At 45.0% G+C, this 27,977-nt stretch overlaps 1 protein-coding gene across 6 annotated transcripts in view; it reads right to left on the bottom strand.

Moving 5' to 3' along the window:
* Window positions 1-27,977, bottom strand: part of NT5C3A (5'-nucleotidase, cytosolic IIIA) — a 198,295-nt gene that overhangs the window by 69,030 nt on the left and 101,288 nt on the right. For all 6 annotated transcript variants that reach the window (XM_029589778.1, XM_029589781.1, XM_029589782.1 and 3 more), the window contains 2 exons: window positions 14,400-14,498; window positions 1,600-1,669 (listed from right to left, as the gene is read on the bottom strand). In XM_029589778.1, the coding sequence (XP_029445638.1) occupies window positions 1,600-1,669; window positions 14,400-14,498 (169 nt within the window). The remainder of the gene's footprint in view (window positions 1-1,599; window positions 1,670-14,399; window positions 14,499-27,977) is intronic.

The following is a 27,977-nucleotide window of genomic DNA, read 5'->3' as shown; positions in this document are numbered from 1 at the left end:
TATCTGTCTGTGGCAGGAAAAAGAATTCTAAGAGATAAATTTAAATCCTATGCCATAAGGTATTTAAACTAGATGACGGGGGTAGCAGGACACTGAAGTGTCCCCCCTCCCCCAAATACAAATGGAATGGGTGAAGGGGATAACAAAAGTCAGCTGGCCACAAAAATTAGGGAAGCGGAGGAGGTTCAAGGGATCACCATAGGGGATAAAACTTATAAATTAGCTTTGTATGCTGATGATGTACTATTTACCCTGGGCGATCCTGACCGTTCCCATATTTTTTGCAATGTGGCTGCCGCCAAGTCATTGTATATAGAAACTCTGTGTCCTTCCCAGGTGATGGTGCCCATCTTGCGAGCTTGTTGCATTATGGCCTCCTTCATACGAAAACTGTGTAGGCATGCTGTAATGTCTCTGGGGGTATTCATCCTAGGAGCCCCGCAATGCTCTGTGAGCCCAATCCAGTATAAATGTCACCGTCCACCGAATCACCCCCTTCCGATCTCACATTAAGCACCGCTCTACAGAGCTTTTGCACTGTCGATGTCATATCCGTGAACTCTTCACTTTCGGGTATTCCCCGCACTCTAATGTTAGTGCGGCGCGATCAATTTTCCATGTCCTCAAGTTTGAGCAATATCTCCTCGTTGGTTTTTTGGAGCACTGTAACATCCTGTCTGAGGTGTGATGCTTCTACCACCTGCCCCTCTACCATGCTCTCCACATCCTCTATTCTTCTACCAAAGTCCCCGAGGTCTGACTGGAACTCGGCCAGCGCCGCCTGCATGTCAGTTTTAATGGATTTAATATCCTTTTAAATTTCTCGGAACCAATGCTGAAAGTCACCCTTAGTAGGTTCGGGTGTCGCTGCCAGCCTTTTTGTCTCCTTTCCTTCTGCCGCAGCACAAGCAGCCTCTGCATCCGGCTATAGCGTGTTGTCCGCCATATCTTGTTCTCCCTGCCCGGGTTTCTTCACAGAGGGTCGCAAATCTTGAACCTCCCGGTTCGTACGAAAAAGCTTTCAGATCCATTAATTTTTTCCTGGGGTGCATCCCTGAGGTAAAATCTGACCCCTGATGCGTACCAGAAGGAAAACTTTGCCCCAGGTTATCCGCTGGTGCTTATTATAGGGTAGATGGGAGAGGAGCTATCACCTCAAGCGACCATGCTTAGGGATGACGTCACTTCCCCCTCTGGAGGATTTTCTTTAACTTTTGAGAAACACTCCATGCATTGGTGCCATTGATGATGTCATCCAGTTGTGTGGGTTTCTTATCCTGCTTGTCTGCTGAGAAACCACATCCAGTTTCTGCCTCCAATCCAGCTCTCTGGTTACCAAATCAAAGAAATCAGATTCAACTGACACAATCTTTGATCTGGCAAAACTATGCTGCCTCAGATCCCTCAAACCACCCAATGACAAACATTACAGCTAAGAAATTCTCTTTGTAAAACCTGACTTCATGAGTTGTATGTTTTGTATGCAAATATATAGTTTGTTCTACAGAGATAAACCAAAAAACATGAAACGAAAGAAAACGATCTCTAACAGGAAATTGCTTACACTATTTTATATGCTAGAAAATAAAAAGTACTCACTATGACAGGTTGGACATCGTTTTCCATTGTTGGAAAATCTACTTAATGTCATATCAAAATCTGTGATTACCTGTAAAAGAAGAAATATAAACCATTGACATGCAGAACAGTTAAATGCTACGTCTGATACTCTTACTATTCTTGGGACACATAATAACTGACCTCAACCTGCAAGAGTATATAATTGCTGGTGTTAGCATAAGGATAGCATCTGCATCATGGTTTAGATCACATCCTGAAAATTTAGAAAATTAGATAATGCATACATCTATTTTATTTAATAATATATTTAGTTCATACAAATGTATCTGTTTTTTCTTTGCTTAGCAGCCTCCTCCTATTCTGGGCTTTCAGTTCAGACAGAACCTTTCACTTCTGGCAATAGGACACCATCTGCCTTCATTTGTAGTTATCAGAGTTTCCCCCTGTTATTCCTTCACTTTCCTCCCTCTATAACCCAGTCATTGCCATGAGAGTCCTCTACAGAGGATCACAATCTGTGGCTCCCTTTTGAATTTGTGCACCTTGCTCCTCATCTATAGGTGTTTCTGTTATGTGATGGCAGAAATTCCATCCCCTTATAGCTGTGAATGCCAATTCTGCAGCATCCCCAGCATTTGCTGGCTCGATCAGCACACTGCCCTGCCACTAGGCCGGTAGGCCAGCATAGTTCAGTTGATTTTCTAAGCTACAAAGATCTCCTCTCATGCCCACCGATCGTTATCTGATCAGACAACAAACTTAAACAGAGCTGGCGACAGCTGTATTTGAAAGTTTATGCTAGTTTCCAAGTTGCAGACCAGCTCTAACACCATTTCAAATTAAGAAATGTATTTTTTTTTGTTTTTTTAATAATGGAAGACGAATAAAAGACTCCTGTGATACAATAGAGCTACTGCCAGAACCATGCCGCAAGCCATTTTTGATGTGTTTCACTGGGAATTATTCACCTGAGACCAGATGCTGTGGCAGTCACACTTGGTTTTGAAAACCTTAGTATCATAATGACTTCTATTCAGCAATTTACATGGTTAGGAAACTTCTATTATAGTTTTTATCTACTCACAGTGAAACTGCATTGCTTTGAATTAAAAGGATGAAGTCTACATGTATAATCATAGTATGCAATTATGAATGCATCCATAATTCTGGATTAAATGTCAGACATCCATGTTGATACTGCATTACTATGGACATTGACAAAAACTTAGTTATCTTATTCTATACTGGTACTGAATACTGAAAATATGACCACAGATAGAGACATCTATTCTGTACTACAGTACTGCTGTCAATATTTGCATTGTTATGGCCAGGTTAGTAGTGAGAGCAAGCCAATGCTTAAGCTACGTCTTCTAGCTCCAGCTGAAGGAGCTGCCACCTGATTTTCAACCATTCCATGCAGAGCAGAATTCCCAATGTGATCAGAAAGGTTGTCAGTAGGGTTTATATCGATATACATAGTGACATCTTTGTAAACAAATACTAAGAGTTGATGTCTATCTCCATGATGATACCTTATCTCTATGAACATGAGCATCAATGGGCTGGACCTGTGGTTCAGGCTGCAGAACTGAAAAACACAGGAGACTCAAGTCCAGCTTGGACTGCAGAGTTTGGATGCACTGTGAAAGTGATATATTCAGTCTTAAGAAGACTGTTGCTAAAGTGACACCTGCAGGCCAAAGGAGTAGTGCTAAATTTAAACCTTGCAGGAGACTTCCCTTTAGTTCTCCTGCCTGAGTAGGGGATCTAAGAGGGGAAAAATATCATAAAAAAACAAATATAAAAAAACAAATATAGTGATTATAGAAACTGATACAGACATCATGTACTCGGGTTGTGCCAATACCATGCCAGAATAAGTATTTTGTGTTATTGATATTGCTTGTAGTATATATCGTTTAATTTTCATATTTGTATTTTATTTTTGAGCTATTTTGATTGTGTATTTTTGATAGTTTGTATTGTGCTATTTTATTGTTTTGTGATTTTTTTTTGCATATTTTTATTTTAGCTTATACACTGCTTTGGATTTCTTTTTTAACCAGGAAAGTAGTTTTAATGAATGGATAAATAAATAAATCTAAGGTGCCCGATTGCACTGCTCATTATGCTGATGTGGGCTAAAAGTATGGTTTTTACCTGAAAGTTTTTTTGACTACATAAATTGTATACTCATTTTAAACCCAAATTGTCAGAAAACCTAAAATCTGAAAATTCTAAAAAAGTATCTGCTGCTGTGGGTTACACACTAACAAAATGCAGAAATTTGATTTTAAAATTATTAGCCTTTATTGCCATAAACAAGCTTAAAGGGTGAGAAAAATTTTGCAAATTGAATAATTTGGATTATTTAATCCTTATTTACCTCAAGAAATACTATATAAATTCTTCCAAAAATTTGTAATACTTATAATGATTTAATTTCTGACACATACTGGCAAATTTCTGAAATAGTGCCAAAAGGCAAAAACTGTTTTTAGTGGCAACTAGCCATTTCTGTATTTTCTATCATTTTATAGAAGTAGGAAGGCTGGAGTTGGGCTCTAAGCTTCAAACAGACCTTCAGGACCAACTGATCCAAACCTGTCTCGTTGGGAATCGTTATCCAAGCAATCGGGCGGATTTTAAAAGCCCTGCTCACGTAAATCCGCCCGGATTTACGCGAGCAGGGCCCTTGCGCGCCTATTTTGCATAGGCCGCCGGCGCGCGCAGAGCCCCGGGACGCACGTAACTCCCGGGTTTTTTTTAAGGGGGCGTGGCCGAATGATGCGCCGTTTCGGGGGCGGGACGCGGCGTTTCGGGGCGGGACCGGGGCATGGCGCTGGCCTGGGGGCATGGTCCAGGCCTCCGGACCAGCCCCCGGGTCGGATGACGGAGCGCCAGCAGTCTGCTGGCGCGCGTATATTAACGTCTGCTTCTAGCAGGCGTAAATCGAAGGACAAAGGTAAGGGGGGGTTTAGATAGGGCCGGGGGGGGGGGGTGGGTTGGGTAGGGGAAGGGAGGGGAAGGTGAGGGGAGGGCGAAAGAAAGTTCCCTCCGAGGCCGCTCCGATTTCGGAGCGGCCTCGGAGGGAACGGAGGCAGGCTGCGCGGCTTGGCGCGCGCAGGCTGCCCAAAATTGGCAGCCTTGTGCACGCCGATCCAGGATTTTATAAGATACGCACGGCTATGCGCGTATCTTATAAAATCCAGCGTACTTTTGTTTGTGCCTGCTGCGCGAACAAAAGTACGCAATTGCGCTTTTTTAAAAAATCTACCCCAATGTGTTTGAATGTGTGGCAAGAACTCCATGTCACAGCCTTGTAGATCTTCATAGAGACTCATCTTAGGTGAACTACCAACACTGCCATGGCTCTGATACAAAGAGCCTTGACATGGCACACCAGATTCATGCCTGCCTGGGCACGACATAGGAGAAGAAATCTGCTGGTCAATTTGAAAGAGTACATTTGGCAATGGCAATCCCAGGCTTGTTGTGTCAAAAAAACAAAAAGCTCAGTGGACTTTCTAAGGGCTTCGGTCTACTCCAGATAGAAGGCCAACACTGGCTTGCAGTCAAATTTGAACAGCGCTTGTTCATCTTTGTGCACAAAGGGACGGATTTTAAAAGGGTTACGCATGTATATTACGTGCATAACCGCGAAAACCCGCTCCTGCGCGGGCCGAGCCTATTTGGCATAGGCCCGGCGACGTGCGCAAGCCCCAGGACGCGCGTATGTCCCGGGGCTTGAAAAAAGAGGCGTGGGCGTGGCTGGAGCCACCAGGCACAGCGGCCATTTGCCGCTGTGTCCGGGATCGGGGGCTGGCCGTCGGCTGGCGCACGCAACCTACGCCTGCCCGGAGGCAGGCACAACTTATAAAATAAAGATAGGGGGGGATTTAGGTAGGGCTGGGGGGCATGTTAGATAGGGGAAGGGAGGGGAAGGTGGGGGGGGGGGGGGCAAAAGGAAAGTTTCCTCCGAGGCTGCTCCAATTTCGGAGCGGCCTCGGTGGGAATAGGGAAAGCCATCGGGGCTCCCCTAGGGCTCGGGCGCAAGGTGCACAAGTGTGCACCCCCTTGTGTGCGCCGACCCCGGATTTTATAACATGCGCGTGGCTGCGTGCATATGTTATAAAATCGGGCGTAGATTTGTGTGTGCCAGGTTGCGCGCACAATCTACGCCTGTGCGTACCTACTAAAATCTGGCCCATATGGCGCAAGAAAACATTTTGGAAGAACAACTGACTGACTGAGGTGGAAGTCTGACGTTACCTTAGGCAAGAAGTTAGGATGTATGCACAGAACCATCCTATTGTGAAAAAAAAGTATAAGTTGAATAAGTCACTAGGGCCTGAAGCTCACTGACTCTGTGGGCTGAAATGACCAAGACCAAAAATATAACCTTCCAGGACAAGGACTTCAGCTCAAAAGAGTTTCTAGGCTCAAAGAGTGCTTTCATCTCTGAGTTAATATCATATTGAGGTCCCATAACACTGGTGGAAGCTTGATGGGAGACTTCAAGGGAAGCAAGCCTCTCACAAATTGGACAACTAAAGGCTGTACAGAAATGAGTCTACCTTCTACATGGTGACGAACTCTGGTCTTAAGACCTTGAAAGATGTAGAAGGTAATCATGCTGTTTCTGTGTGGTGCAGGAGAATGGACCTATGGACTTTCCCTCACATCAAAAGGCAAACCTCCTCCACTTTAACTCAAAGGACTTCTTTCGGAGTCCTTCCTGGAACAATGAAGGCTACAACACATATTCTAAGAAACATTCAGGGGTTGTAGAGCTACCCTCTCAACATCCATGGTATGAGGGCCAGGCACCCACTGTTGGGATGGCACAACAGTCCTTGAAACTGGAGTGAGGAGAGTTGGGGGAATTCCCCAGTATGACTGAATTCTTCACTGACATCTCTCACAGGAGTGTAAACTAAATCGGTCTTGGCCAAACTAGTACTATGAGTTTCCTAGTTCCTAAATCTTTTCTGAGTTTCAACAACTTTGTAATGAGAGGAACTGGAGAATATGCATACAGCAGGCCCTGGCCTCAATCCAGGATAAGGGTGCCTGAGGCTAGTTTGCTATGAGTTCCCTGGAGCAGAAGAGCAGAGTCTTCCTGTTCAGAGGGGATGCAAACAGCTCTACAATGGGTGTGTGCCACTAGTGTACTGTCTAGTATGCTACTCAACTGTCCAAAGACCATTCATGGGGTTTCAGGATCTGACTCAGTCTGTCAACTAGGACATTTTCTTTGTCAACCCAATATTTATTTATTTAAAGCTTTTTTTTATACCGGTATTAGTGGTTACATCATACCGGTTTACATCAGAACTGCAGGTAGAAAATACATCAAACAGGTACTAGGGATGGGACTACAGAGAAAAGGAAGATAAGAAGCAGAGGCTGGCAAGCGAGAGCAGCAAACTGTATAAGATAACAAGTAACAATGTAAACAATTTAAAAATAACTTTATACATAGGTTCAGGTCAGGTAATGATGCAGGATAGTGTCAGCGGTGCAGGGCGCACTAGTCTGGGTAAGCCTGCTTAAAGAGCCATGTCTTTAGCTTATTTTCTAATTTGATGGTGCAAGGCTCAAGTCGGAGGTATGTGGGTAGAGAGTTCCAGTGGTTAGGACCGGCAATGGAGAGGGCTCGATCCCTCGTGGAGGTGAGGTGTGCCTTCTTGAGGGATGGCACATGGAGGGTTCCTTTGTAGGTTGCTCTGGTGGGGCGGTTAGAGGGTATGAGGCGGAACAGTTCATCAAGCCAGTTGGAATTGTGTCTGTAGATGGATTTAAGAATAATGGTAAGGGTTTTATAGAGGATGCGTGATGGGATCGGGAGCCAATGGAGGTCTTTGAGGATGGGGGTGATGTGGTCAGATTTACGGGCATTTGTGATGATCCTCGCTACTGCATTCTGGAGCATTTGAAGCGGTTTTATGGTGGAATAGGGAAGACCTAGGAGAAGGGAATTGCAGTAGTCCATTTTAGAGGAGAGGGTGGCCTGAATGACGGTCTGGAAATCATGGGTGTGCAGTAAGGGTTTTAGTTTTTTTTAGCACATTGAACTTAAAGAAACCCTCTTTGAGGATATTGTTGATGTTTTTCTTTAGGTTCAATTGCTGGTCGATCAGGACACCGAGGGCTCGTACAAAGGGCTGAGTAGAGATGGAACTATATGCTGGGTCATTTGCAAGAGAGGGTTTAGGGATTTGGTGTTGGGGTATGAAGAGCAGTTCAGTTTTGGAGGTGTTTAGAGCAAGTTGGAGATTTGTGAGTAGGGTATTAATGGAAGCAAGGCATTTCTCCCAGAGTTTTAGAGATTCGTAGATAGAGTCATGAATAGGTATGATGATTTGGATGTCATCTGCATATAGGTAGAATTTGAGGCCAAGGTCAGATAGGAGTTGGCAGAGGGGTGTAAGGTAAATATTGAATAGGGTGGATGAGAGGGAGGAACCTTGTGGAACTCCTTGGGAGAGGGAGTAGTGAGTGGATTCAGCGTTGTCTATTTTGACTGAGAATTGACGATTAGACAGGTAGGATTTAAACCACAGGAGGGCTGAACCTGAGATGCCTATGTCAGATAGGCGAGCGAGGAGGTGACTGTGGCACATCGTGTCGAATGCAGAGGAAATGTCGAGAAGGGCAAGAAAGTAGCAGTGACCTTGGTCCATGCCTCTGATGAGGTGGTCAGAGAGGGAGAGTAATAGGGTTTCAGTATTGAAGTGCTTGCGAAAACCGAATTGTGAAGGGTGACGGATATTATTGTTTTCAAGGTAGTCCATGAGTTGGGAGTTGACTACCTTTTCCATGATTTTCGAGATAAATGGGAGGTTTGAGATAGGACGGAAATTAGATGGATCGTTGGGGGTCTAACGATGGTTTTTTGAACAGGGGTTTGACCACTGCATGCTTGAGTGTGTCTGGGACTATGCCAGAGGAGATGGAGCAGTTAATGATGTCAGCTAGGGGTTTGGCAATAGTATTGGGAATAGTTAGGAGTGCTTTAGTGGGGATGGTGTCTGTGGGGTGGGAGGCAGGTTTAATCTTTTTAAGAATTGATTCAATTTCCTTGGAGGAGGTGAGGTCAAGTGAGTCAAGGATGGCAGTGGCTAGGCTTGGGCAAGGGGGTGCTCTAAGAATCATTCCGAAAGATGGCCCAGTCTCACATCTGGACAGTCTCCTGATACAGGAGGTATGATTCTGTTCCTTCCATTTGTTGATGTACAGCAATGCTATTTGATTGTTGATCTGGATGAGAATAATTGTTCACCAACTAATCTCTGAAAGCCTTCTGAGCATACCAAACTGCTCTTAGCTTCAGGAAGTTTATTTAATGAAGCATTTCCTGAGGCGACCAAAAGCCTTGGGTGCAGAGTTTGTCTTCACGGGCTCCCCACCAAATGTTATATACATATCCTTAGCCAGGTTTTAATGAATCAGCCACGTTAGGAAGTTATTCAGAGGCTGAGTGATTTGAATGCTGTCCCAAAGATCCTGAGTGGCCTGACTCCACAGTAATCAGGGCTCTTCTCATGTGAAGACATGAGTAACATGGACAGCAGATGCCATGAGACCCAACAACCATAATATGGCCCATGCTGATGCCTGCTGTCTCATTTTTATTCTATCCACTGCAGACATCTTTATGACAATCCTCTTCTTTCCAGCGATACTCCTAGAAATTCCAGTTGAGATGACAGGCTCAAGTGGGGCTTGATGTAGTTCTTGATGAACCCTAGAACTCCAACACCCTGATGGTTCTACTCATTGATTCTGTGGCATCTCCTTGAGACATGCTCTTGACCAGCCAATCATCCAAATAGCGGAATACATGCACCCAAATTTGCATAGATGCACTGCCATCACTGTCTAATATTTTGTGAAAATACAAGGAGCTGATGCCAGACCAAAAGGCAGTATGCAATATTGGAGATGGTGATCCCCTACTATGAGACAGATATGTTCTGTGATCTGGAAACATTTCTGTGTGAGTACAAGCATCCTTTAGTTTTAGGGAGCATAGCCAGTTCCCCCCTCTTTTTTTTTTTTTTTTTTAAGAAAGGGAAGCAGGGTGCCCAGGGAAATCATCTTGAACTTTTCCCTTTTCAGGAATTCATTCAATGTCCTTAGGTCTAGGTTGGGACGGAGATCCTTCAACTTCTTTGACATCAGGAAAGATTTTGAGTAAAATCCCCACACTTTTTCCCCTGGTGGAATGGGCTTAAACCCATTAGCTTCTAAGAAGGCACATTTAGCTGCAGCATGTCCTGATACTGAGAGACCACTGAGTGGGTTTTGGTAGGGACATCCAGTAGGTTCAAGTCTGTACCCTTTTCATAATATACTGAGAACCTAAATGCTTATGTAAAACCTCAGCCAAATATTCTGGCACTGGTGCTTGGAGATCGACTATATTCTCTATGATCTGGTAAAAACCCTGTTCCAGGTTTTTGCTGGGTGGCTGGTTGTGGCTCTAGGGTGCTCTCCTAGGATCATGAGGACCCTGTTACTGACCTTACTGAGGGGGCAGAAGAAAATATCTCCTCTGCTGAAAGAAATGTCTCCATTATGCTCCACTTGGGTACCTCCTGATTGAGGATGGGGAGTCTGAAGTGGCAGTGTAGAAGGTCTGAAGCGTTGCATAGTGGTCTTTAATCTGAGTCACTGCTTTCTTGACCTTATCTCCAAAGAGATTCTCTCCATTGCATGACATATCCATGAGTCTTTCCTGGAAGTCTGGTAAGAGGTCTGAGACTCTCAGCCAGGCAAGTTTGCGGGAGTTGGTAGCCACTGCAGAGATACTTGAAATGCAATCTCGAAAACATCAAAGGTCAACTAGACCATGCGTTTTCTGCACTCCCTGTTCACCAGTGCTGTGAATTTGTCATGCTGCTTCTTTCACCTTCCTCAGAATGTCCTGCATTTACTGACTCATTAAGAGTTGATAGGATGCTATACATGTATGAAGCATAACTCCCTGAAACACTTTCCTTTAGCATACAAGAAATCTTCCCTGGGGTCACTGAGGAATGGGTTCTGGACCTCTTGGTTTTCTTGAAAGTGGATTAGATCACCACTGACTGGTGAGGCAGCTCCTGTTTCTTGAATCCTGGAGTCGTCTGTACAAAATATCTCGTGTCCACTTCCATATTCACTAGAGCAACAGAGAGGAACTTTCCCACATCCTCATCTGCACCTTTTGAAAGATTTCATGGACTGGGACTGCCAAAATATCTGCAGAGGTTACACGAAGTGGAGAATGTCCAGCATCTTTGTTTGGACTCATTTTCCTGCTGTAACATAAATGGCCTCCGCAGGAAAAGGGAAATGCTTGAGAGGCACTTTCTCCTTTCCTGTGGAGGAGAGAGGATGGAGGGAAGACCTGTTGACCCCATCTGATCAAAGAAATACTCAGATCCATAGCCATATCCCCAGGAATATTCTGAGATAGAGCACAAATGGTAGTTATCTAGATCTCGCTTGGCAGATAGACAGCCTCACAGAGAGATGCGCTTGTCTTTTGGACCCTAGACCCCCGATAAGCACTGCATCTCAGGAAAGTTTTCTTTCTTGATGGGATAGAGAGTGTGGCAGCGTTGGTGCTGTTCCACTGGATGCCAGCAAGGATTCCGGTATCAACTGGATGTCCATTTGCAGAGACAACAATGCCATCAATAGTGGAGCACTAATGCACTGCATCTTTCAATCCAAGGCCTCCTGGATTTTCCTATCCAGTTCCTCCTCAAAGATTGCCGATGTCAACATGGCTTAGAAGGCAGGAGGGGAGGTCGTGTCTTCTTAGGATACCAGAGATATGTCAGAGGCTGACACCTGAACCCTTGGAGATTGACATAATTCCCAAGACAGAATGAGGATGAGCTCTCCTCATCATGGAAACACTCCAGGGAATTCTAGGCTGCTGCCAGAATGTTCCTGTTCCTGTCATCAAGCATCAATAGCCACAGATACTGATGCTTCTTAGCCTTTACCTGATGGACGTCATCAGAACTACTCAATGCCAGAACTGAAGAGGCTGAACCATTTGCTCTCTTTGGGTAGAAGAGGACAGATGTTGGTACATCCTCCCATATAGCTCTATGTCAAAGAAGCCTGATGCACTGTCAACGGATGATGTAGCTCCCAAGTCCTTTGATGTCAATGCCTCTAATGTCAATGGCCTGAATTTATGCACCCCAAAGTTCTATTTTATTAGGAAAAGCTGGAATAGATGCCCCCCACAGTCACACTAAGGGTCACCTTCAAATTCATGACTGACCCCCAGGCAAAGTGTTATAACTGTCGGCTGCGAGCGGCTGCGGCCGACCCAACTCACGTCATGCCATGTTCTGCTCTCCACTCCTGGTGAACTTGCAGCTGTGGCTAGCCGCTATCGCCACGTTCCTCCTGGCTCTCAAGACTCTACGTGGCGGCTAGGATGCCGCCGACCTACGCTCTGACTCTGGGCCTCCCCAGGCACGTGCACGCACCACCAGGCCTCCCTTTAAAGGCCTAATGGCGGGAACTCCAGCGGCATCCCCGGCTGATGACATCACAAGCCTGAGCTATTTAAGCACCTACTTTGGCCTATGCTAACCGACTTGGCAACGAGTTCCCTGAGCTCCTCTGGAGCTTGTTCCTGTTCTCTGGACCTGCCATTCCTGCTTTGGATCTCTGCTCTCCACCTTGGACTCTGGCTCTGGGTCCCCTCTCCTCAAGGGTCTGCTCTGCACCTCCCATTCCAGGACTCTGTCCTGCGCTGCCCTGCTCCTCGGGGTAGCTTCAGCATCACCACACTAGAGCTCCTGCCTCTACGCTTCCCCGCTCCTTGGGGTAGCCTCAGCGTTACCTCACCAGAGCTCCTGTCTCCACACTTCCCCGCTCCTTGGGGTAGCTTCAGCATTATCACATTGGACATTCCGTCTATTCGCTTCCCCACTCCTCGGGGTAGTCCCAACATTGTAAGATCCTGTCTCCACACTTCCCCGCTCCTCGGGCCTGCTCTGTGCATCTCTGCCTTGGAGACCCTTCCTCTGGGTTACTCTATCTCCTGTCCTACCCTGCACTGCAATACCTTGGATCTGTTTCTCTCAGACCCCGCTCCTCGAGGCCACAGTGCAGGTGTCTGCGATCACGTGGCTGGACAGCCGTGGTCCAGTTGCCTGTGTTTCCATTCCACCTCGCCTCCCGACGGTGGGGCCTTGTGGGGCTCAACCCCTCAGGGACAGTCAACTCCCACCTCGTGCCAAGGGTCCACGAAACCTACAAAACCTAACACAAAGGACATGTCTATCATGGAGATCTAAGATAGACATGCACCTCTCACACAAGGGGCACTTATTGAAGTCACTTGCCTTCTTTGGTAAGGGCAATGGGTGAGAAATAAGCCCAGAAAATTCAATGACTCAATGACAAAATGACAATTGGTGCTGCTTTGATGTACCAATGCTGTTGCCCCATGTAGCTGCCAAAAAATAAAGAAAACATATAAAACAGAATAACAAAATCTACCTAGGCAGGACCCAGCAAAAAATGAATCCAGCCTTCTCAGGAACCTGAGGTTCCCTAACAGCAGGACAGATAGAAATCACAATTTGTGGGCTCTGCAGAAAAGATCAGACTGACATGGGGTAATATGATATGTTCAAAGTTAACAGAAACTTTGATATCAAATTTCTGTACTGGGCTCCATCTGTGGATGTCACCCATGCATGAGGACTAATGTCCTTGGATACTGTAAAATAATATTTTAATGACAAAATGTCAGGTAAATAAAAACTGATTTCATATACAAGGGCCATTAGCACCATAATTATGGTAATACCTCTCTGCGCCCACAGTGCTGCAATTACAATAATGAGGAAGGCAAAAATGGAAATCTGGTGATCTCAGAAATGCTGTTTATAATAAACAATCACTTGGCCTGAACATTGGATAGGTATATGCAAACAGCAAACATTTTTATTTCAATATGTGAAGCCTATTTTCTGTCCTATTCTATCAGTTAAAATAAAACCCCCAGAGGGCTTCCCTGTCTGCAGCCAGAGAACTACTGAGCTGGTACATGCTTGCTGTTATTTGTTTCATTGGGTTTTGTTCTTTTTCTATTATATATTTGTTTTGTAAATGGCATTTCTAAGCCTGTGTTCCACTTTACTGTAAAAGTATATCAGCAATTAACTTAGCGTTGTAATATTTTGAATGGGCACTTGTGGTTCTGCATGCTAACATATGGGTCTGTCTGGCAGGCTGCTAGCATGCTAATAACTAGAAGTCCTAGCAGAAACAGAGGCCCTCAGGTAGCCAGGACTATCTGGCAGGCTGCAAGTACAGTAATAACCAGAAGTCCTACTGGAAATACAGGCACTCATGTAGCCAGATCTGTCTGTTGGGCTGCACAGAACTAGAAGGCCAGATATTCAGGGGAAGACCACACTGGTACTGGTAGCTATTTACATAATAAAGGTTTGGGGTTGTGTGTATAAACTAAGTAGGGTATTTTGTATGCTTACTTGCCCAAAAGGGTGGCATACAAATGAGCCAGATGACAAGCTGTCCTAGATAAGGCGAGATATTACAAGTGGTTATACTTGTAATATCTTGCCGTATTACAAGTGGTTACACTCTGGCAGCTGGGCTATATCCTTGCAATTTGAACAGGAATAACAGGAGACTGGATATGCTGGCTGTTTTTTTCTGCTGTCATCTACTAGGTTACTGTGTGTGCAGTGCTCTTGGACAACATGGAAATCAGGGGTATGGACAAGTTGTAAGGCCTGCACGTGTTTTCCTACAAATAGTACCTGAAGTTTGACAGCACCACCTTTGATAAGGCCACAGATAATTTCTTCCACTCTTTTAGGGTCCTTGATATGGACCGTTTTCTTCTGAAATTCTGGCATCTAGATACAAGAGAAAAAAAATATGAAATTTTATTAAGTAAAAAAATCACATCTACATCTGTAGCTGAGTGTAAGTAGGTTATTATAACAGGGAAATTCTTTGGAAGAAATTGGTATAAGCTTGCCCTATCTATTCAATCACACTTACCAACAAACAAAAGCAGTAGTGCACATTAAAAATATAATATGGTACTAGCAAGTCCTTTTTCACCAAAAATGAGAAAGGAAATATTTTACCATAAATGAGCAAGTATTTCCTTCAAATTATAGGCATGGTATCTACTCTACTCCCAAGAAACAAGTATATTATCATCTATAGCATTCAAATAAATAAATCATTTTACTATTTTAAAGTACAATTCTGAAGTTATCATATGATGTAGATCTGAAAGGTTCATTTTGATTTCATTGCTTGCACTGTGTATGTACAAGACACATTTTTTTTTTCTTCCAGCTCAATCTGAACTAGTGCTGGGATTCTGGTGCGACAAGTTTTCATTCACAACAACCCAGGGAATGTTCCCCTACTTTAACAGGCCCTTCTATAGTTCTTAGCATGATCACTGCAGCAACGATCCAAAGGCTGGGAGTCATGCACACCAGGGCTTCCCCTGGAACTCTAAATCATGTGCTCCAAATCTGGCCACCAGGTGTCACCTTTGATGACTATGATTCCCTCCATCCTGGGGCTGTGAATGTTGACTTCATAGTATCCGTAACTCGGGGTGCAAAAGACCCAATTCAGGAATCAAACTGGTGACCTTCTGCAGCCTAAGACAATCAAAAAAGATATAGTTGCACTGAAGAAGGTACAGAGAAGGGTAACCAAAATGATAAAGGGGATGGAACAGCTCCCCTATGAGGAAAGGCTAAAGAGGTTAGGGCTCTTCAGCTTGGAGAAGAGATGGCTGAGGGGGGATATGATAGAGATGTTTAAAATCATGAGAGGTCTAGAACGGGTAGATGTGAATCTGTTATTTACCCTTTTAGATAACAGAAGGACTAGGGGGGGGGGGGGGGGGGGGAATTCCACGAAATTAGCAAGTAGCACATTTAAAACAAACAGAAGAAAATGATTTTACACTCAACACAATTAAGCTTGGAATTTGTTGCAGAAGGATGTGGTCAGTGCAGTTAGTATAGCTGGGTTTAAAAAAGATTTGGATAAGTTCCTGGAAGAGAAGTCCATAAACTGCTATTAATTATGCTGACTTAGGGAATAGTCATGGCTTATTACCGGCAACAGTAGCATGGGATCTATTTATTGTTTGGGTATTGCCAGGTACTTGTTACCTGGATTGGCCACTGTTGTCTGACCCAGTATGGCAACTTATGTTCTAATCTGCTTATTTATAAATGTACTCATGCATAATTTGCAACTCCTGTGCAATATGAACTAACTAGCAGGTCGATACTGTAAGGCCGCGTTAGAAAGAGTGCGGCAGTGCCGGGCGCACCCTCGTTCCCCGCACGCACAGTTCTCTTTACATATCGCTCGATACTCTATGTAAATTGCTTGCAAATGCAAGTCGCGTCTGCGAAGCGTTAGGGAAGCGTTAGACCCGTGCAACCAATTTTACTGTATAGGCGCTTAATACAGCACCTATACAGTATCCTGGGTGCACTGGTACCTGTCATTTCAAATGTCATTTCAACTGACATTTGAAATGACAGGTACCAGGAAGTGGATGGTTCCCCCCTCCCGAAGCAAGGCGCAGGGCGAAAATTAAAACAAAAGGGAATAAAGTGTAAAAAAAAAAGTAAAATTACTGGCGGGAACCGGCGGGCGCGCGTTCGATCCAGGCGGCGGCGGGCGCCTATATGTCAGGGGGCGGCGGGAGCCGGCGGGCGGGTGGGCGCCCGTTCATCCAGGCAGTGGCGGGAGCGGGCGGGTGGGCACGCGTTCGATCCAGGCCGCGGCGGGAGCCGGCGGCGAAAGCCGCCTCTGGCAGCCCCCGCCGGCAGTGAATGAATGCACGCCTGTGTACACCCGTGCGATTTCGGCGCTCAAGGCGTGACGTCACGACGCTTGACGTCACGGCATGTGACTGCCTTGAGAGCCGAAATCGCACGGGTGTACACAGGCGTGCATTCATTCACTGCCGGCGGGGGCTGCCGGAGGCCGCTTTCGCCGCAGGCTCCCTCTGCCTGGATGAATGTACGCCCACCCGCCCGCCGGCTCCCGCCGGCGGGCGGGTGGGCCACCTGGATGAACGGGCCACCTGGATGAACGGGCGCCCACCCGCCCGCCGGCTCCCGCCGCCGCCTGGATGAACGGGCGCCCACCCGCCCGCCGGCTCCCGCCGCCGCCTGGATGAACGGGCGCCCACCCGCCCGCCGGCTCCCGCCGCCGCCTGGATGAACGGGCGCCCACCCGCCCGCCGGCTCCCGCCGCCGCCTGGATGAACGGGCGCCCACCCGCCCGCCGGCTCCCGCCGCCGCCTGGATGAACGGGCGCCCACCCGCCCGCCGGCTCCCGCCGCGGCCTGGATCGAACGTGCGCCCACCCGCCCGCCGGCTCCCGCCGCCGCTGCCTGGATGAACGGGCGCCCACCCGCCCGCCGGCTCCCGCCGCGGCCTGGATGAACGGGCGCCCACCCGCCCGCCGGCTCCCGCCGCGGCCTGGATGAACGGGCGCCCACCCGCCCGCCGGCTCCCGCCGCGGCCTGGATGAACGGGCGCCCACCCGCCCGCCGGCTCCCGCCGCCGCTGCCTGGATGAACGGGCGCCCACCCGCCCCCGCCGCCTGGATGAACGGGCGCCCACCCGCCCGCCAGCTCCCGCCGCCTGGATGAACGGGCGCCCACCCGCCCGCCGCCTGGATGAACGGGCGCCCACACTCCCGCCGCCTGGATGAACGGGCGCCCACCCGCCCGCCGGCTCCTGCCGCCGCCTGGATGAACGGACGCCCACCCGTGTGGAGATGGGGGATTTGGAAAGTGACAGGTATTTGTCCATGGTGCAGTCCAGTATGTAGCTGTTCAAACACCACACTAACACCAGGTAGAGGGTAGGTGGTAAACTAACAGGTTAAGGACGCGGCAAAATAGCGGGTTACAAAGGAGATAATCGGAGCGAGCATCACAGTATCGGAGGGGAATAGATAATTTGTTCATTAAATAGCTAATTCGTTCATTTACATATCATATACATGCTGGGTGCGGAAAGGGTTACTGGTCGGTTTCAAGAAGCGCTAAGGACGCGTGAAACTGGAGGCTGTATCGCAGGATCGCCTTACGCGTCCAAATTGTACGCCCACAGCGGGTTACAGACGGGGAATCTCCAACCGCACGTTACAGTATCGAGCTGTAGGTAAGTCAAAGGTGATCTGCATTTGTAACAAGATCAGGTACAATTAATAAGTAGTACATTTCAGCAAAGCAGAGAAACTTGCTTGACCACTGGATCAATAATTGCACAACTTCTGCCCAAGCTTTCTAGTACCTATGCATCTTTGTCAACTACATAGTACTGGAGTGATGCAGCTTATAGAGCAATGAAGACCAACATTTTGGCATTCAGAGTTAGAAAAACATTACAATTTCAGATAATTTCAGATTCTGCCTCTTATCTGGGTATAATCTATTAAGATGTGCTTAGTAGACTATTATCCAAGATGAAATAAACACGATCAATACTGACAGATGGAAAATACTTAATGGTGGGTAGAGAGTTTCAGGTTGCATTGAGACATTACAGTATTTCTGTCTTACAAACTGATTGTGGAAGATGAGAAGGCTGCAGGTTCTCCTACCATATTGTTTGTTCAGTGCTATTGGTAACAGCCAGCATCATCATTCCTGAGACTATGAATAACTTAGACTACAAAGTGCAACATATTCAATATAAGAACAAGAGCAACAGGTGGTCTCAGCAAATGGCTGCAAATTGGCACACCATACTTCCTACGTGCTTTTTTTCCTATGGTCTTCTGCATTACTGCTCCATATGCCTCCTCTTCCAAGCTTTACTAAGAGCAACTGTTTGTACTGACATCCTACAGCCAAGTAAGTGCATAATGAAATCCAGAGCTCCTTTCTAGCTAATTTTATACACATATGGAATTCTGGGTGTACTAAATTGATTTAATATAACAATGGAATTTTGAGGGTATAATTCCATTAAACATTCTGTATGGTTTTTTGAACTGCGGACCGGTATATGACATCATGCTATTTGCAGGGTGGCATATGGGGAGAGGAGGGAGAATTTTTATTGTGAGCTTTGAATTATGTATATCTTAGTTTATGCTGGTGATGTTTCCCCACTGTAAACTGTCCTGACTTTGCTTGGTAATTGTGTTTAACAAATGTAAATTATTATTAATAGTTGGTCTTTACATTCTATCAACAGTACTGGAATTTCCCTTCCCATGTTTGAAAAGTGCTATATCGATATCCTTCCCAGCTTTGGTCAGTATGAGGAGATCAAGGCTTTCTACTTATTAGCAAAGAACTCTAACCTTTGACAAGACAGTTTATCTTTATGTATATTTAGCTCACGTCTTTTCATTGGTAGCTCAAGGTGATTTACATTCAAGTACCGTAGGTATTTCCCTGTCCCCAGAGGGCTCACAATTTTCTGAGGCTTTTCTCCCATTCTGTATCTATGGGAAAAATGCTTAGTAAATGAGACCCTAAGTTTGTACCCAAGGTAGTAGAGGGAGAAATGACTTGCTAAAAGTCACAAGAAGCATCAGCAGGATTTGAACACTGGCTTCCTTGGTTCTCAGCCTTTTGTTCTAACCGCTTGGCAACTTCTCCAGTCTCAAAAATATCAAAACTTTAAAACTGAAGTAATAACAACCACCTAAATCAAAATGCCCAATTACATTCTGTAGTGTATACTAATACAACAGGCTAAACAATACAAACCGATGAAGTCAGCAGCTTTTGAACCATGTCAGAAGGAGAACACAGAATAAGTAAGCCAACATGTCTGACTAACTGCCTTGAAAAACTAGTTTATTGGATATATAAAGTTCTTGTTGTTTTATTTATTTATTTTTTTTGCCAAAGCATCTACTATGGATGATTGATAGAACTAGTGACATGAGAAATATACATGACTAAGAGCATAAAGTATTATCACTAATTCTTAAATGTCTCCTAAATGCATAGTTCACAATGTTCAAAAATTCACAAGTGGGTTCTCAGAAAAACAAAACCTAGTCAAAAACAAAAACAGTCAATAACAAGGTCTGTCTGTATGAAAAGAACAGTTGTCAGCAGATAAAGTCCTTGTGGCTCAATCAATTGCCTGGTTTACTCCTTATCTGTTTCTGTAGATCCCACACAATCTCTAGTCTTTTCCTTCCCTTGCCCTTACCAATGCCCTCTGTGTATCTGAATGAGCCATGGAAACTGGTAGAGAAGATGAATAAGGACTTGACAGAAGAAGTGGCCTTGAAACTTGCATGCTGGAATTCTAATGGGCAGATTTTTCAAAGGCTATGGGCGTAACCTGAGGAAATCTGCCCCTGCGCGCGCCGAGCCTATTTTGCGTGCGCAAGCTCCGGGACGCGCGTATGTCCCGGGGCTTGCAAAAAGGGGCGGCTCAGGGCGCGGCGCCGGCTCGGGGCATGTTTGGGGGCGTGGCGGCGGTCCAGGCCTGCCGCACCAGCAGACATTCAGCGTGCACAAGTTACGACTGCCCGGAGGCAGGCGTAACTTCCTTGATAAAGGTTAGGAGGGGGATTTAGGTAGGGCTGGGGGGTGGGTTAGATAGGGGAAGGTGGGGGGAAGTGGAAGGGAACGGGCAGTGCGCGCACAGGGCTCGGCGCGCGCAAGGTGCACCCCCCTTGCACGCGCCGACCCCGGATTTTAAAAGATATGCGTGGCTACGTGCGTATCTATTGAAATCCGGCGTACTTTTGTTTGCGCTCGCGCTTTTTTTTTTTTTTTTTTTTAAATGTACCCCTAAGTGCCATCCTTTCTCCGCTTGTTGGCTACTCCACACATTTACAGCTACTTTCAGTCAAAAAATATTTCTTCACGTTCCTCAACCTCTCTTCTTTTAACCTGATGATATAACCTCTTCTCCTCGAGACTCTTTATCTGTGGAAACCATTACCTTCTCGCACTTTATGAAGCCTGCCAAGCATATGAACTTTCCTGTCATATGCCCTTTCCCTTCTATCTTTCAGAGAGTACATTTTGAGTTTGTCTCTCTGTGGTCACGTTGGTAATTCTTCTCTGAACTGTCTCCATCCTTTTAAAGTCCTTACAAAAGTGTGAACTCCAGGTGGGGTCTCTACAAGAGCAGTATTACCTTCCCTTTTCCTACTGCTAATACCTCTTCTTATGCACTCATAATGCATATTTCGCTTCAATGCCTCAGTTTTACCTGCCTTATAAAAGTATTTCAATAATATGTATCAAATCAGCGAAATTGTGGTTTATGACACTCAATCACTTACCTAGAGTGACAGTGCAACAGAAAATCTGCTGCCGCCATGTGATTTACAAATTTAACACATGCTAATTATTTAAATGTTCTGAATAATGAGCTTCTGAGCTCATATACCTCTATATACAAAAACGTGTTAACTTTTTGATGGCCGTGTAGTTTGAAAGTTAACACTGGTCGAGAGAGGGAGAAGTTGGTTAAAAATGACTAGCATGCTGACTATATAAACACGGTCTCTTCAAGAACCCTTAAGTCACCCACCTAATACAAGCAGGTTGCCTGAAATCCCCTCCTCCAAACACAAGGTCACCCAGACTTGATTTTCCCTTACCCCCTAAAACATAATAAGCTCACTCAGATGCCACATCTCTTGCCCCTGCTCAACAGAAGGCTGCCTGAGCCCCTGAAAATCCATCCAACCCCTTCAGCCCCCATACCACTCTACAGGCAGAAGAGGTGCTTACTTTCCCATCGCTATGAACATGCTGCAGACTCAGGGCCACCGCTTACTTTGCATGCTGACCTTCCTTAGATGAATAAGCGACGAGACTGAAGTGCTTGCAGACTTTCATCAGGGTTAAAGTGACTAACTGGTCAGGATACATGAGAATGTGATGGTTTGGGGTTAGCCCCCTTGAGGTTAGTGGTGTAGGATAATACAAGGCATAGAGTAATCACAGAGAGAACAGTTACAAAACAATTACCAAAATGCTTAAGGTAGGCATTGTGAATGTAAAACAACACAATAGAAAAGACAGCAGCTTTTCAGACAAAGTTGACAGACTAGAAGCAGAAAGGATGATACAAATAACACATCTCAAGAGAAAAGAAAAGAATTTAAAGACTGAAAATATTCCCATATACCCTTTGACCATAAAGACCTGAAAAAAACAAACAAACCAAAAAAACAGGAGCTAATGACAACCTCTTTCTAAAATAATGTAGTGGTGGACAAGAATAAACATTGACATAGTAGATACATTTTTATTAACACTGTTTTATTTATTTATTTATTTATTTAACAGCTTTTAATATACCGGTGTTCGTGCAAGCACATCACGCCGGTTCACAATAAACTTGAGAAAGGAGGAAATTACAAAAAACAGGGAGTGGGGGAATGGAGCAGGAGCGAAAAAAAAGGGGGGGGGAGAGAGGTAAAGGAGGAAAGACAGCAGCTGAGAAAGGTACAAGGAACGTATCAGTATTTACAAAAAAGGTTGCTTAACGAGGTTAGAACATGGTTGGTTATTACAGCGGTTAATGCAGGATAAATAGATTATATAATGATATATATTAAAGCTTAATTACAGCAGTTATGGTGGATTATATTGATAACTTATTAAACAATTAAACACATATATATAAAATATTAGCTTATTTACAGCAGTTATAGCAGGTAATAACGGTATCTTGATTTAAAACATAAAGGATGTAAGTTTTAACTGGGGTTACAGTGGAGCACGGTAGATAGGTGGGGATGGGGTGAGAGGTGGGCGGGGGTATAGGGAAAGGGTGAGGGGAGGGAGGGTGGGTATGGGTGGGTTGAAGGGTGAGACTGGGGTGGTTTCAGGGTGGTGAGACAGGGGAGAGACAGGGGGGAGCGACTAGGGGGGTTTTGAAAGAAAGCAAAATTACCCTTACTAACTTGTACCCAGTTCTAGGTAAAACGGCAAGTAGAAGTGACAGCCAAAGCAAACAATGGCTTAAGTCAGAACAGCTCAAGAGGAGCCAACACACCAGGGCAAAAGATTAAAAATTTGTCACACTTCCCACAAGTCATATGACTTATTTGTAGATAGTAAATGCAGGGAAAATGCTGGATATGCTATCTGGCCAGACCATATGCCTCTGTGGTATGAATTAAAAGGTATTGATCAAGAATGGGAAAGTAGTAGGTGGATACGCAATGAGGCTATGCTGAATGTTGTTTCCAGATAAAGAAGAAATTAAGAAATTAGTATGAGACTACTTAGAAATAACAGATCGGGCAGGAAATGGTATGAGGTGGCTAAGGTAATCTGCAGCACAAGGCTCCAAACACATAGCCATCAATGACAGCCGGAACTTGTGCTATGAACACTGTGGAGACACAAACAGAATGCATATTGATCCTCACTGTCCTTGTAGTGGTCCTGCAACCTCTTCTACTCGCAGTGCTTGTGATGACTTTCAGAAGCCAACAGTGAGTAAAGGCAAGTCTGCTGCAGGGTTGGGGAGTACATTCATGATCTCTTTCAAGGACCCAGTGTTGATTCTCTACAATATTAAATTATTACTGCTTGCATGACTATTTTGAGGTCATTTAGTTGTAGACTTAGAAAATAGTTGTTGACTTAGAAAATAGCCATTGCTATTACTAGCATCAGTAGCATGGGATATACTTAGTTTTTGGGTACTTGCCGGGTACTCGTAGCTTGGATCGGCCACTGTTGGAAGGATGCTGGGCTTGATGGACCTTTGGACTGACCCAGTATGGCATGTTCTTATGAAAGAGGCGTAGTTGTTTCATCATTTGGAGGTGCCATAATGATTTCTTGGTCACTGATGTTATTTGGTTTGATATGGTTAAGTGAGGAGTCTATTTATTTATTTATTTATTTAATACTTTTCTATACCGACCTTCATGGTAGAGACCATATCAGATCAGTTTACATCGAATTGGGGAACTGAACCATGAATAGTAACCAAAAACAATAGGTTGAACACGAAGAACAAAGTTACATTTAACAGGGAGTCTAGAATGATTCCTTGGCTCTTTATCTTATGTTGTGGAGGGAGAGTGACAATATCTAGGATGAGTGGGAGGGTGGAGGGTACGGCATTATCAGGTCACAGTGAGTTGCTGATATATAGGATCTCCATTGTGTCTCTGTTTATAAGTTGTTAGTTATCTACATTATTATCCTCTTGAGACATTTCTCAAGGACTGCTGCTGTTTTTCCCAGATGTCAAATTTTGGGATAAGAATTTGAATGTCATCTATGTAGATGTATACTTGAGTCTGTGTCATCTAATGATAGTCACAAGGGCCATAAGATAAACATTGAATAGGATGGGTAATAGTGGAGATCCTTGAGAGATGAAAAAGGCAGAGATGCAGGCCTCAATGACATCAAAGACTGGGACTGCTGCTGTGCCTTTGGTTGATGCCTCTCCCTCTACTGACTTCTAGTGGGCAGCTGTTGAGACAGAGGAGGAGGAGCTAGATGATGTAGATAAGGATGGGAGAGACATTGCTGGAAAATGGATTTTTGTAGGGGAAGAACAGGCACCTAGCCAAGGCTGGCTGATCTACTGCCACTGCAGAACATGACTGCAGAGTGGACTGATTCTCCTTGATCAAAGTCACATTTCCTCCATCTTATCCCCTAGCAAGTTTTCCCTTGTACAGGGAACATCCATCAGGCATTGTGAACAGCCTTCCAAAAGTCACACATTCGCCACAATGCAAGCCTTCTGGCTCCTACAAAAACAGCAGAGGTTCTGACCATGATGCTGAAAACTTCATACATAGAGTGGATAAGGTGCTTCTCACATTCCTCCGCATCTTCCACAGCTCTGCAAAACTCTGCATGCCTGGAATTCGACAATTCCATCAAAGGCTTCAGCTTTTCCATACATTTATGTAAATACCACACCACATACAACTGGTGAGCCACAATCTAAGCATTAAGCATGAATCTTTGGAAGACCCAAACATATCCATTGCTTTTGGCTCCTTCCCAGAGGACATGTTAGCATGATAATGTGTGCATTTGCATGCTTCAAAGTCAACTCCACCACTAAAGAGTGGTGTGGTAGTTGGACTTCTCCAAAACCAGGGGAGTTCTATACACTATACTTCAGATCAAGCTTTCAAGCTACTGGAGGACATGATATTGGAGACTGCCACATCCTCATTTGAAGTTCTTTGAGGAGGCTATGAACTAGGACGGATACAGAGTCACAACAGTTGAAAAACATCTGCTCTTGGGTCCTGCTCTTTCATAACACTGATGGACAGCATCTTTGCTAGTTTATCCAAAAAACTTGACTAGCTGAGGTCTTCTGGAGGAGTCATGCTGAGGTAAGTCTGGCAGAGAATCTGAAGGCATCTTTATAGAATCCTCCTCTTCCCCAGTCATGGGGGAAGACTGACCAAAGAAACAGATCGGAAATCGGTCAAGTGTAGCCACAGATGTGAAGGAAACAAAACAGGACTGATGCCTTGGAAAGTAAAATTACTTGTAACCAGGATTAATTAGAATAAAATTTTACTTTCCAAGGCATCGGTCCTGTTTAGTTTCCTTCACTTGGGGGAAGACTGAGCCAGGAGTTAGATATTGATGAGGGAGACTGAGGAGACCTGGTCTGACTAGCTTTGCTTGTGGACTTGACCGTGGAGGCAGTACTGTGCTTTTTTCCTAGTGTCTGCGCATCAGTACGTCAGCAGACCATTTGCTTACTGCATTAGAAATTTAAAAAACACAAATCGTGTGCTATGATCCTTCTTAAAGTGGGAAACAACAGAATGAACTGAACCCATTTTCTCTTCTTCTGATCCATGAAGGAACTCCCCTGGAAGCAGTGAATCTACCATCTCATGAAAGGGACTCAGTCCCACCACTGGAAGTCCCTGGAATGAGGCATGAATTTCTGGAGGACTCTGAATGGACTCATTATTTGGAAAAAGTTCCCCTGTCTTGGACAAGAGAAGTTCTAAATTCTTTCTCTGGTCTTCAGAGCTTAAGGAGGCAAAGGGATTCTTCACCAACTATGACAAATGGGCTCCCCACTAGATCAGGGATCCTTTTTTGCTGGAGTTGGAGGAGACACACATCCTCTTTAGAAACACAAATCAGTTCATCCTCACTGAGCTCAGAGCTGCAGTGAATACAACTACAGAAATTGTGTTCTAATGCACTCCATGCTGGTTGCTCTGATGCCTCTTGCCAGCGCTGGCAAAATCATTTGTGCACCATAATTCTGCTCTCCTTGATAGAGCTCTTATAGTCTAAGGTGCTCTGCTCTAACGAGACTGAAGGAGCCTTAGCATCTTGTGCTCAGGGGGCTGACTGTACCCTAGAGTTTGTGCTCCAGGCCAATGAAATGGAATGCAGGCAACCAGGCTGAGGTCAGATCCAAGTAGAATAAATGGCTTGGTGCCACAGGTATCTTCCATCCCATAAACGATGAAGACACCTTCACTGAGAAACTACCTCCCATCTCTGCACCAAGAAAGGGTCCACTTCTGTGGAATACCATGCAGACTCCACCTGTTTCTTTGGCAATCAAGGAGACACCCTGAAGTTGAAACTTCGTGCCACTTAGGTGTGCTCTACTCAGTGGAATATCCAGTGCCATCTTCTTTCACACCTGCTCATTTAACCCAAATTGTGTTAAGATCAAGGAGCTGATGCCCTGGTAATGGGAAGAGCCTTTCCTGCCTTGTAGGAAAGACAGGAAGTTGAATCCCACCTCTGCTATTTGTGGTGCCAAGAATGTGATGAAACCTTGCTCCAGGATGAGGAACAGCTATGCTGTCCAGCCTTGTGTCGAGGTTTCTGGACCTACTAAAAATACCTTCCGCAGAGCCTTCATCTTCTATGCACTGGGCTGTTGAGCAACTGGAAGCATCATGATCCGGGCACAGGCAATGATAGCAGATTGAATGGGTGTCTGTGATGGACACAAGCATCCAAAAATATTGGTCTTAAAATTGCTAACTGCAGGTTTCTTGGCCTTTGACTTCTCCATAATCTTTTTTTGTATTTATATTTAGCTAGAACTGAAAAGTTCTGTTAAGGGGCTGCCAAGGAAGTCGAAGTAGAAAAAAAATTCACAATGTGAACTCTAGGCAGAAAACAGGTCAAAAGAAAACATATGTAAGAGAAAGGAAACTTGCAGTAGCTTGAATGAAGAAAGCCAAAGGGGCTCATGTGGCAATGCGTGGGAAATCCCATCCATGCTCAGTAAGACTTTTACTAAGCTCTGAGAGCTGGGTCTGTGTTGGTACCATTGGATGTCATCATCCACACATTATGGCTGATTCATGCCTGCTTTTTGACAGAGAATCCTGAATGAGCTGGGTCCAGACTGTTGTTCTCTAAGTAGTCCTTCCGGAGGAGGTGGTGAAGACAAAAACAGTAAAAGATTTCAAAGAGGCATGGGATAAACACTGAGGATCCCATAAGGCTAGATAATGTGAATGAAGAAAAGAGTGCATGGGGGGTAACTTGCTGGTGTGGCAGTTTATCCTTAACCAATAAAGCCTTTATGCTGTTGATGCAACTCCATTGTTGCTCTCTGCTTCAATGGCAGGAGGAAAAGGGGAATTAGATTCAGATAGCAACCAACAAAGACATTGAATTGCAAAATCTGGAACAACAAATAAACATGGGAGTAACTTGCTGATATGGCGGTTACTACCCTTAACCAATAAGCCTTTATACTATTGATGCAACTCCAACATTGTGTTTTGCTTCAATGGCAAGAGGTATCGGGGAATTGAACTCAAACAGCAACCAACAAGGGCCCTGACTTTGACAGTCTGGGAAACTGATAACTATAAAGTTGGCTTGTATGGCCAGCAGTTACTACCATAAGCTTGGTGGGCAGACTGGATAGACCATTTGGTCCTTTTCTGCCATCATTTCTATGTTTTTACTTGTTTGGTAACCATTGACTCCAAGAATTTTACCAGTGCGGGTGTGGAAGGGTGTTTGTGGTCTAATATTGGACAGAGCTGGCCCATTTTGAGGTGTCTAGTGAAAGTTTTAATTTCACTTTTTTTAGGGTAGGTCTTACATGGGATTTTTAGTGGATCCGGGTAGTGCCCTTGCTGGAGGAAAGCATTTGCAGTTTTTACTTGGTGGGATAAGATTGAGTCTGAAAATTTTTTTTTTTTTTTGAGGCGAAGCATGGGGCATGGATCTAATGTGGATCTTCTATTTCCTAACTGCTTGGTAATTATGTGCACAATACCTGACAAGAGCCCTGTACTATGTCTTAAAACAGACATATTTGATACTCTATTTTAGCTTGCAACTAGAAAGTCCGGCTGGCTATCACATTTTCTGAAATTTTTCGAGC

Source organism: Rhinatrema bivittatum, chromosome 2 (genome assembly GCF_901001135.1).
Source record: "Rhinatrema bivittatum chromosome 2, aRhiBiv1.1, whole genome shotgun sequence".
NCBI lineage: Eukaryota > Metazoa > Chordata > Amphibia > Gymnophiona > Rhinatrematidae > Rhinatrema > Rhinatrema bivittatum.
This window is presented reverse-complemented; position numbering and strand designations above follow the sequence as displayed.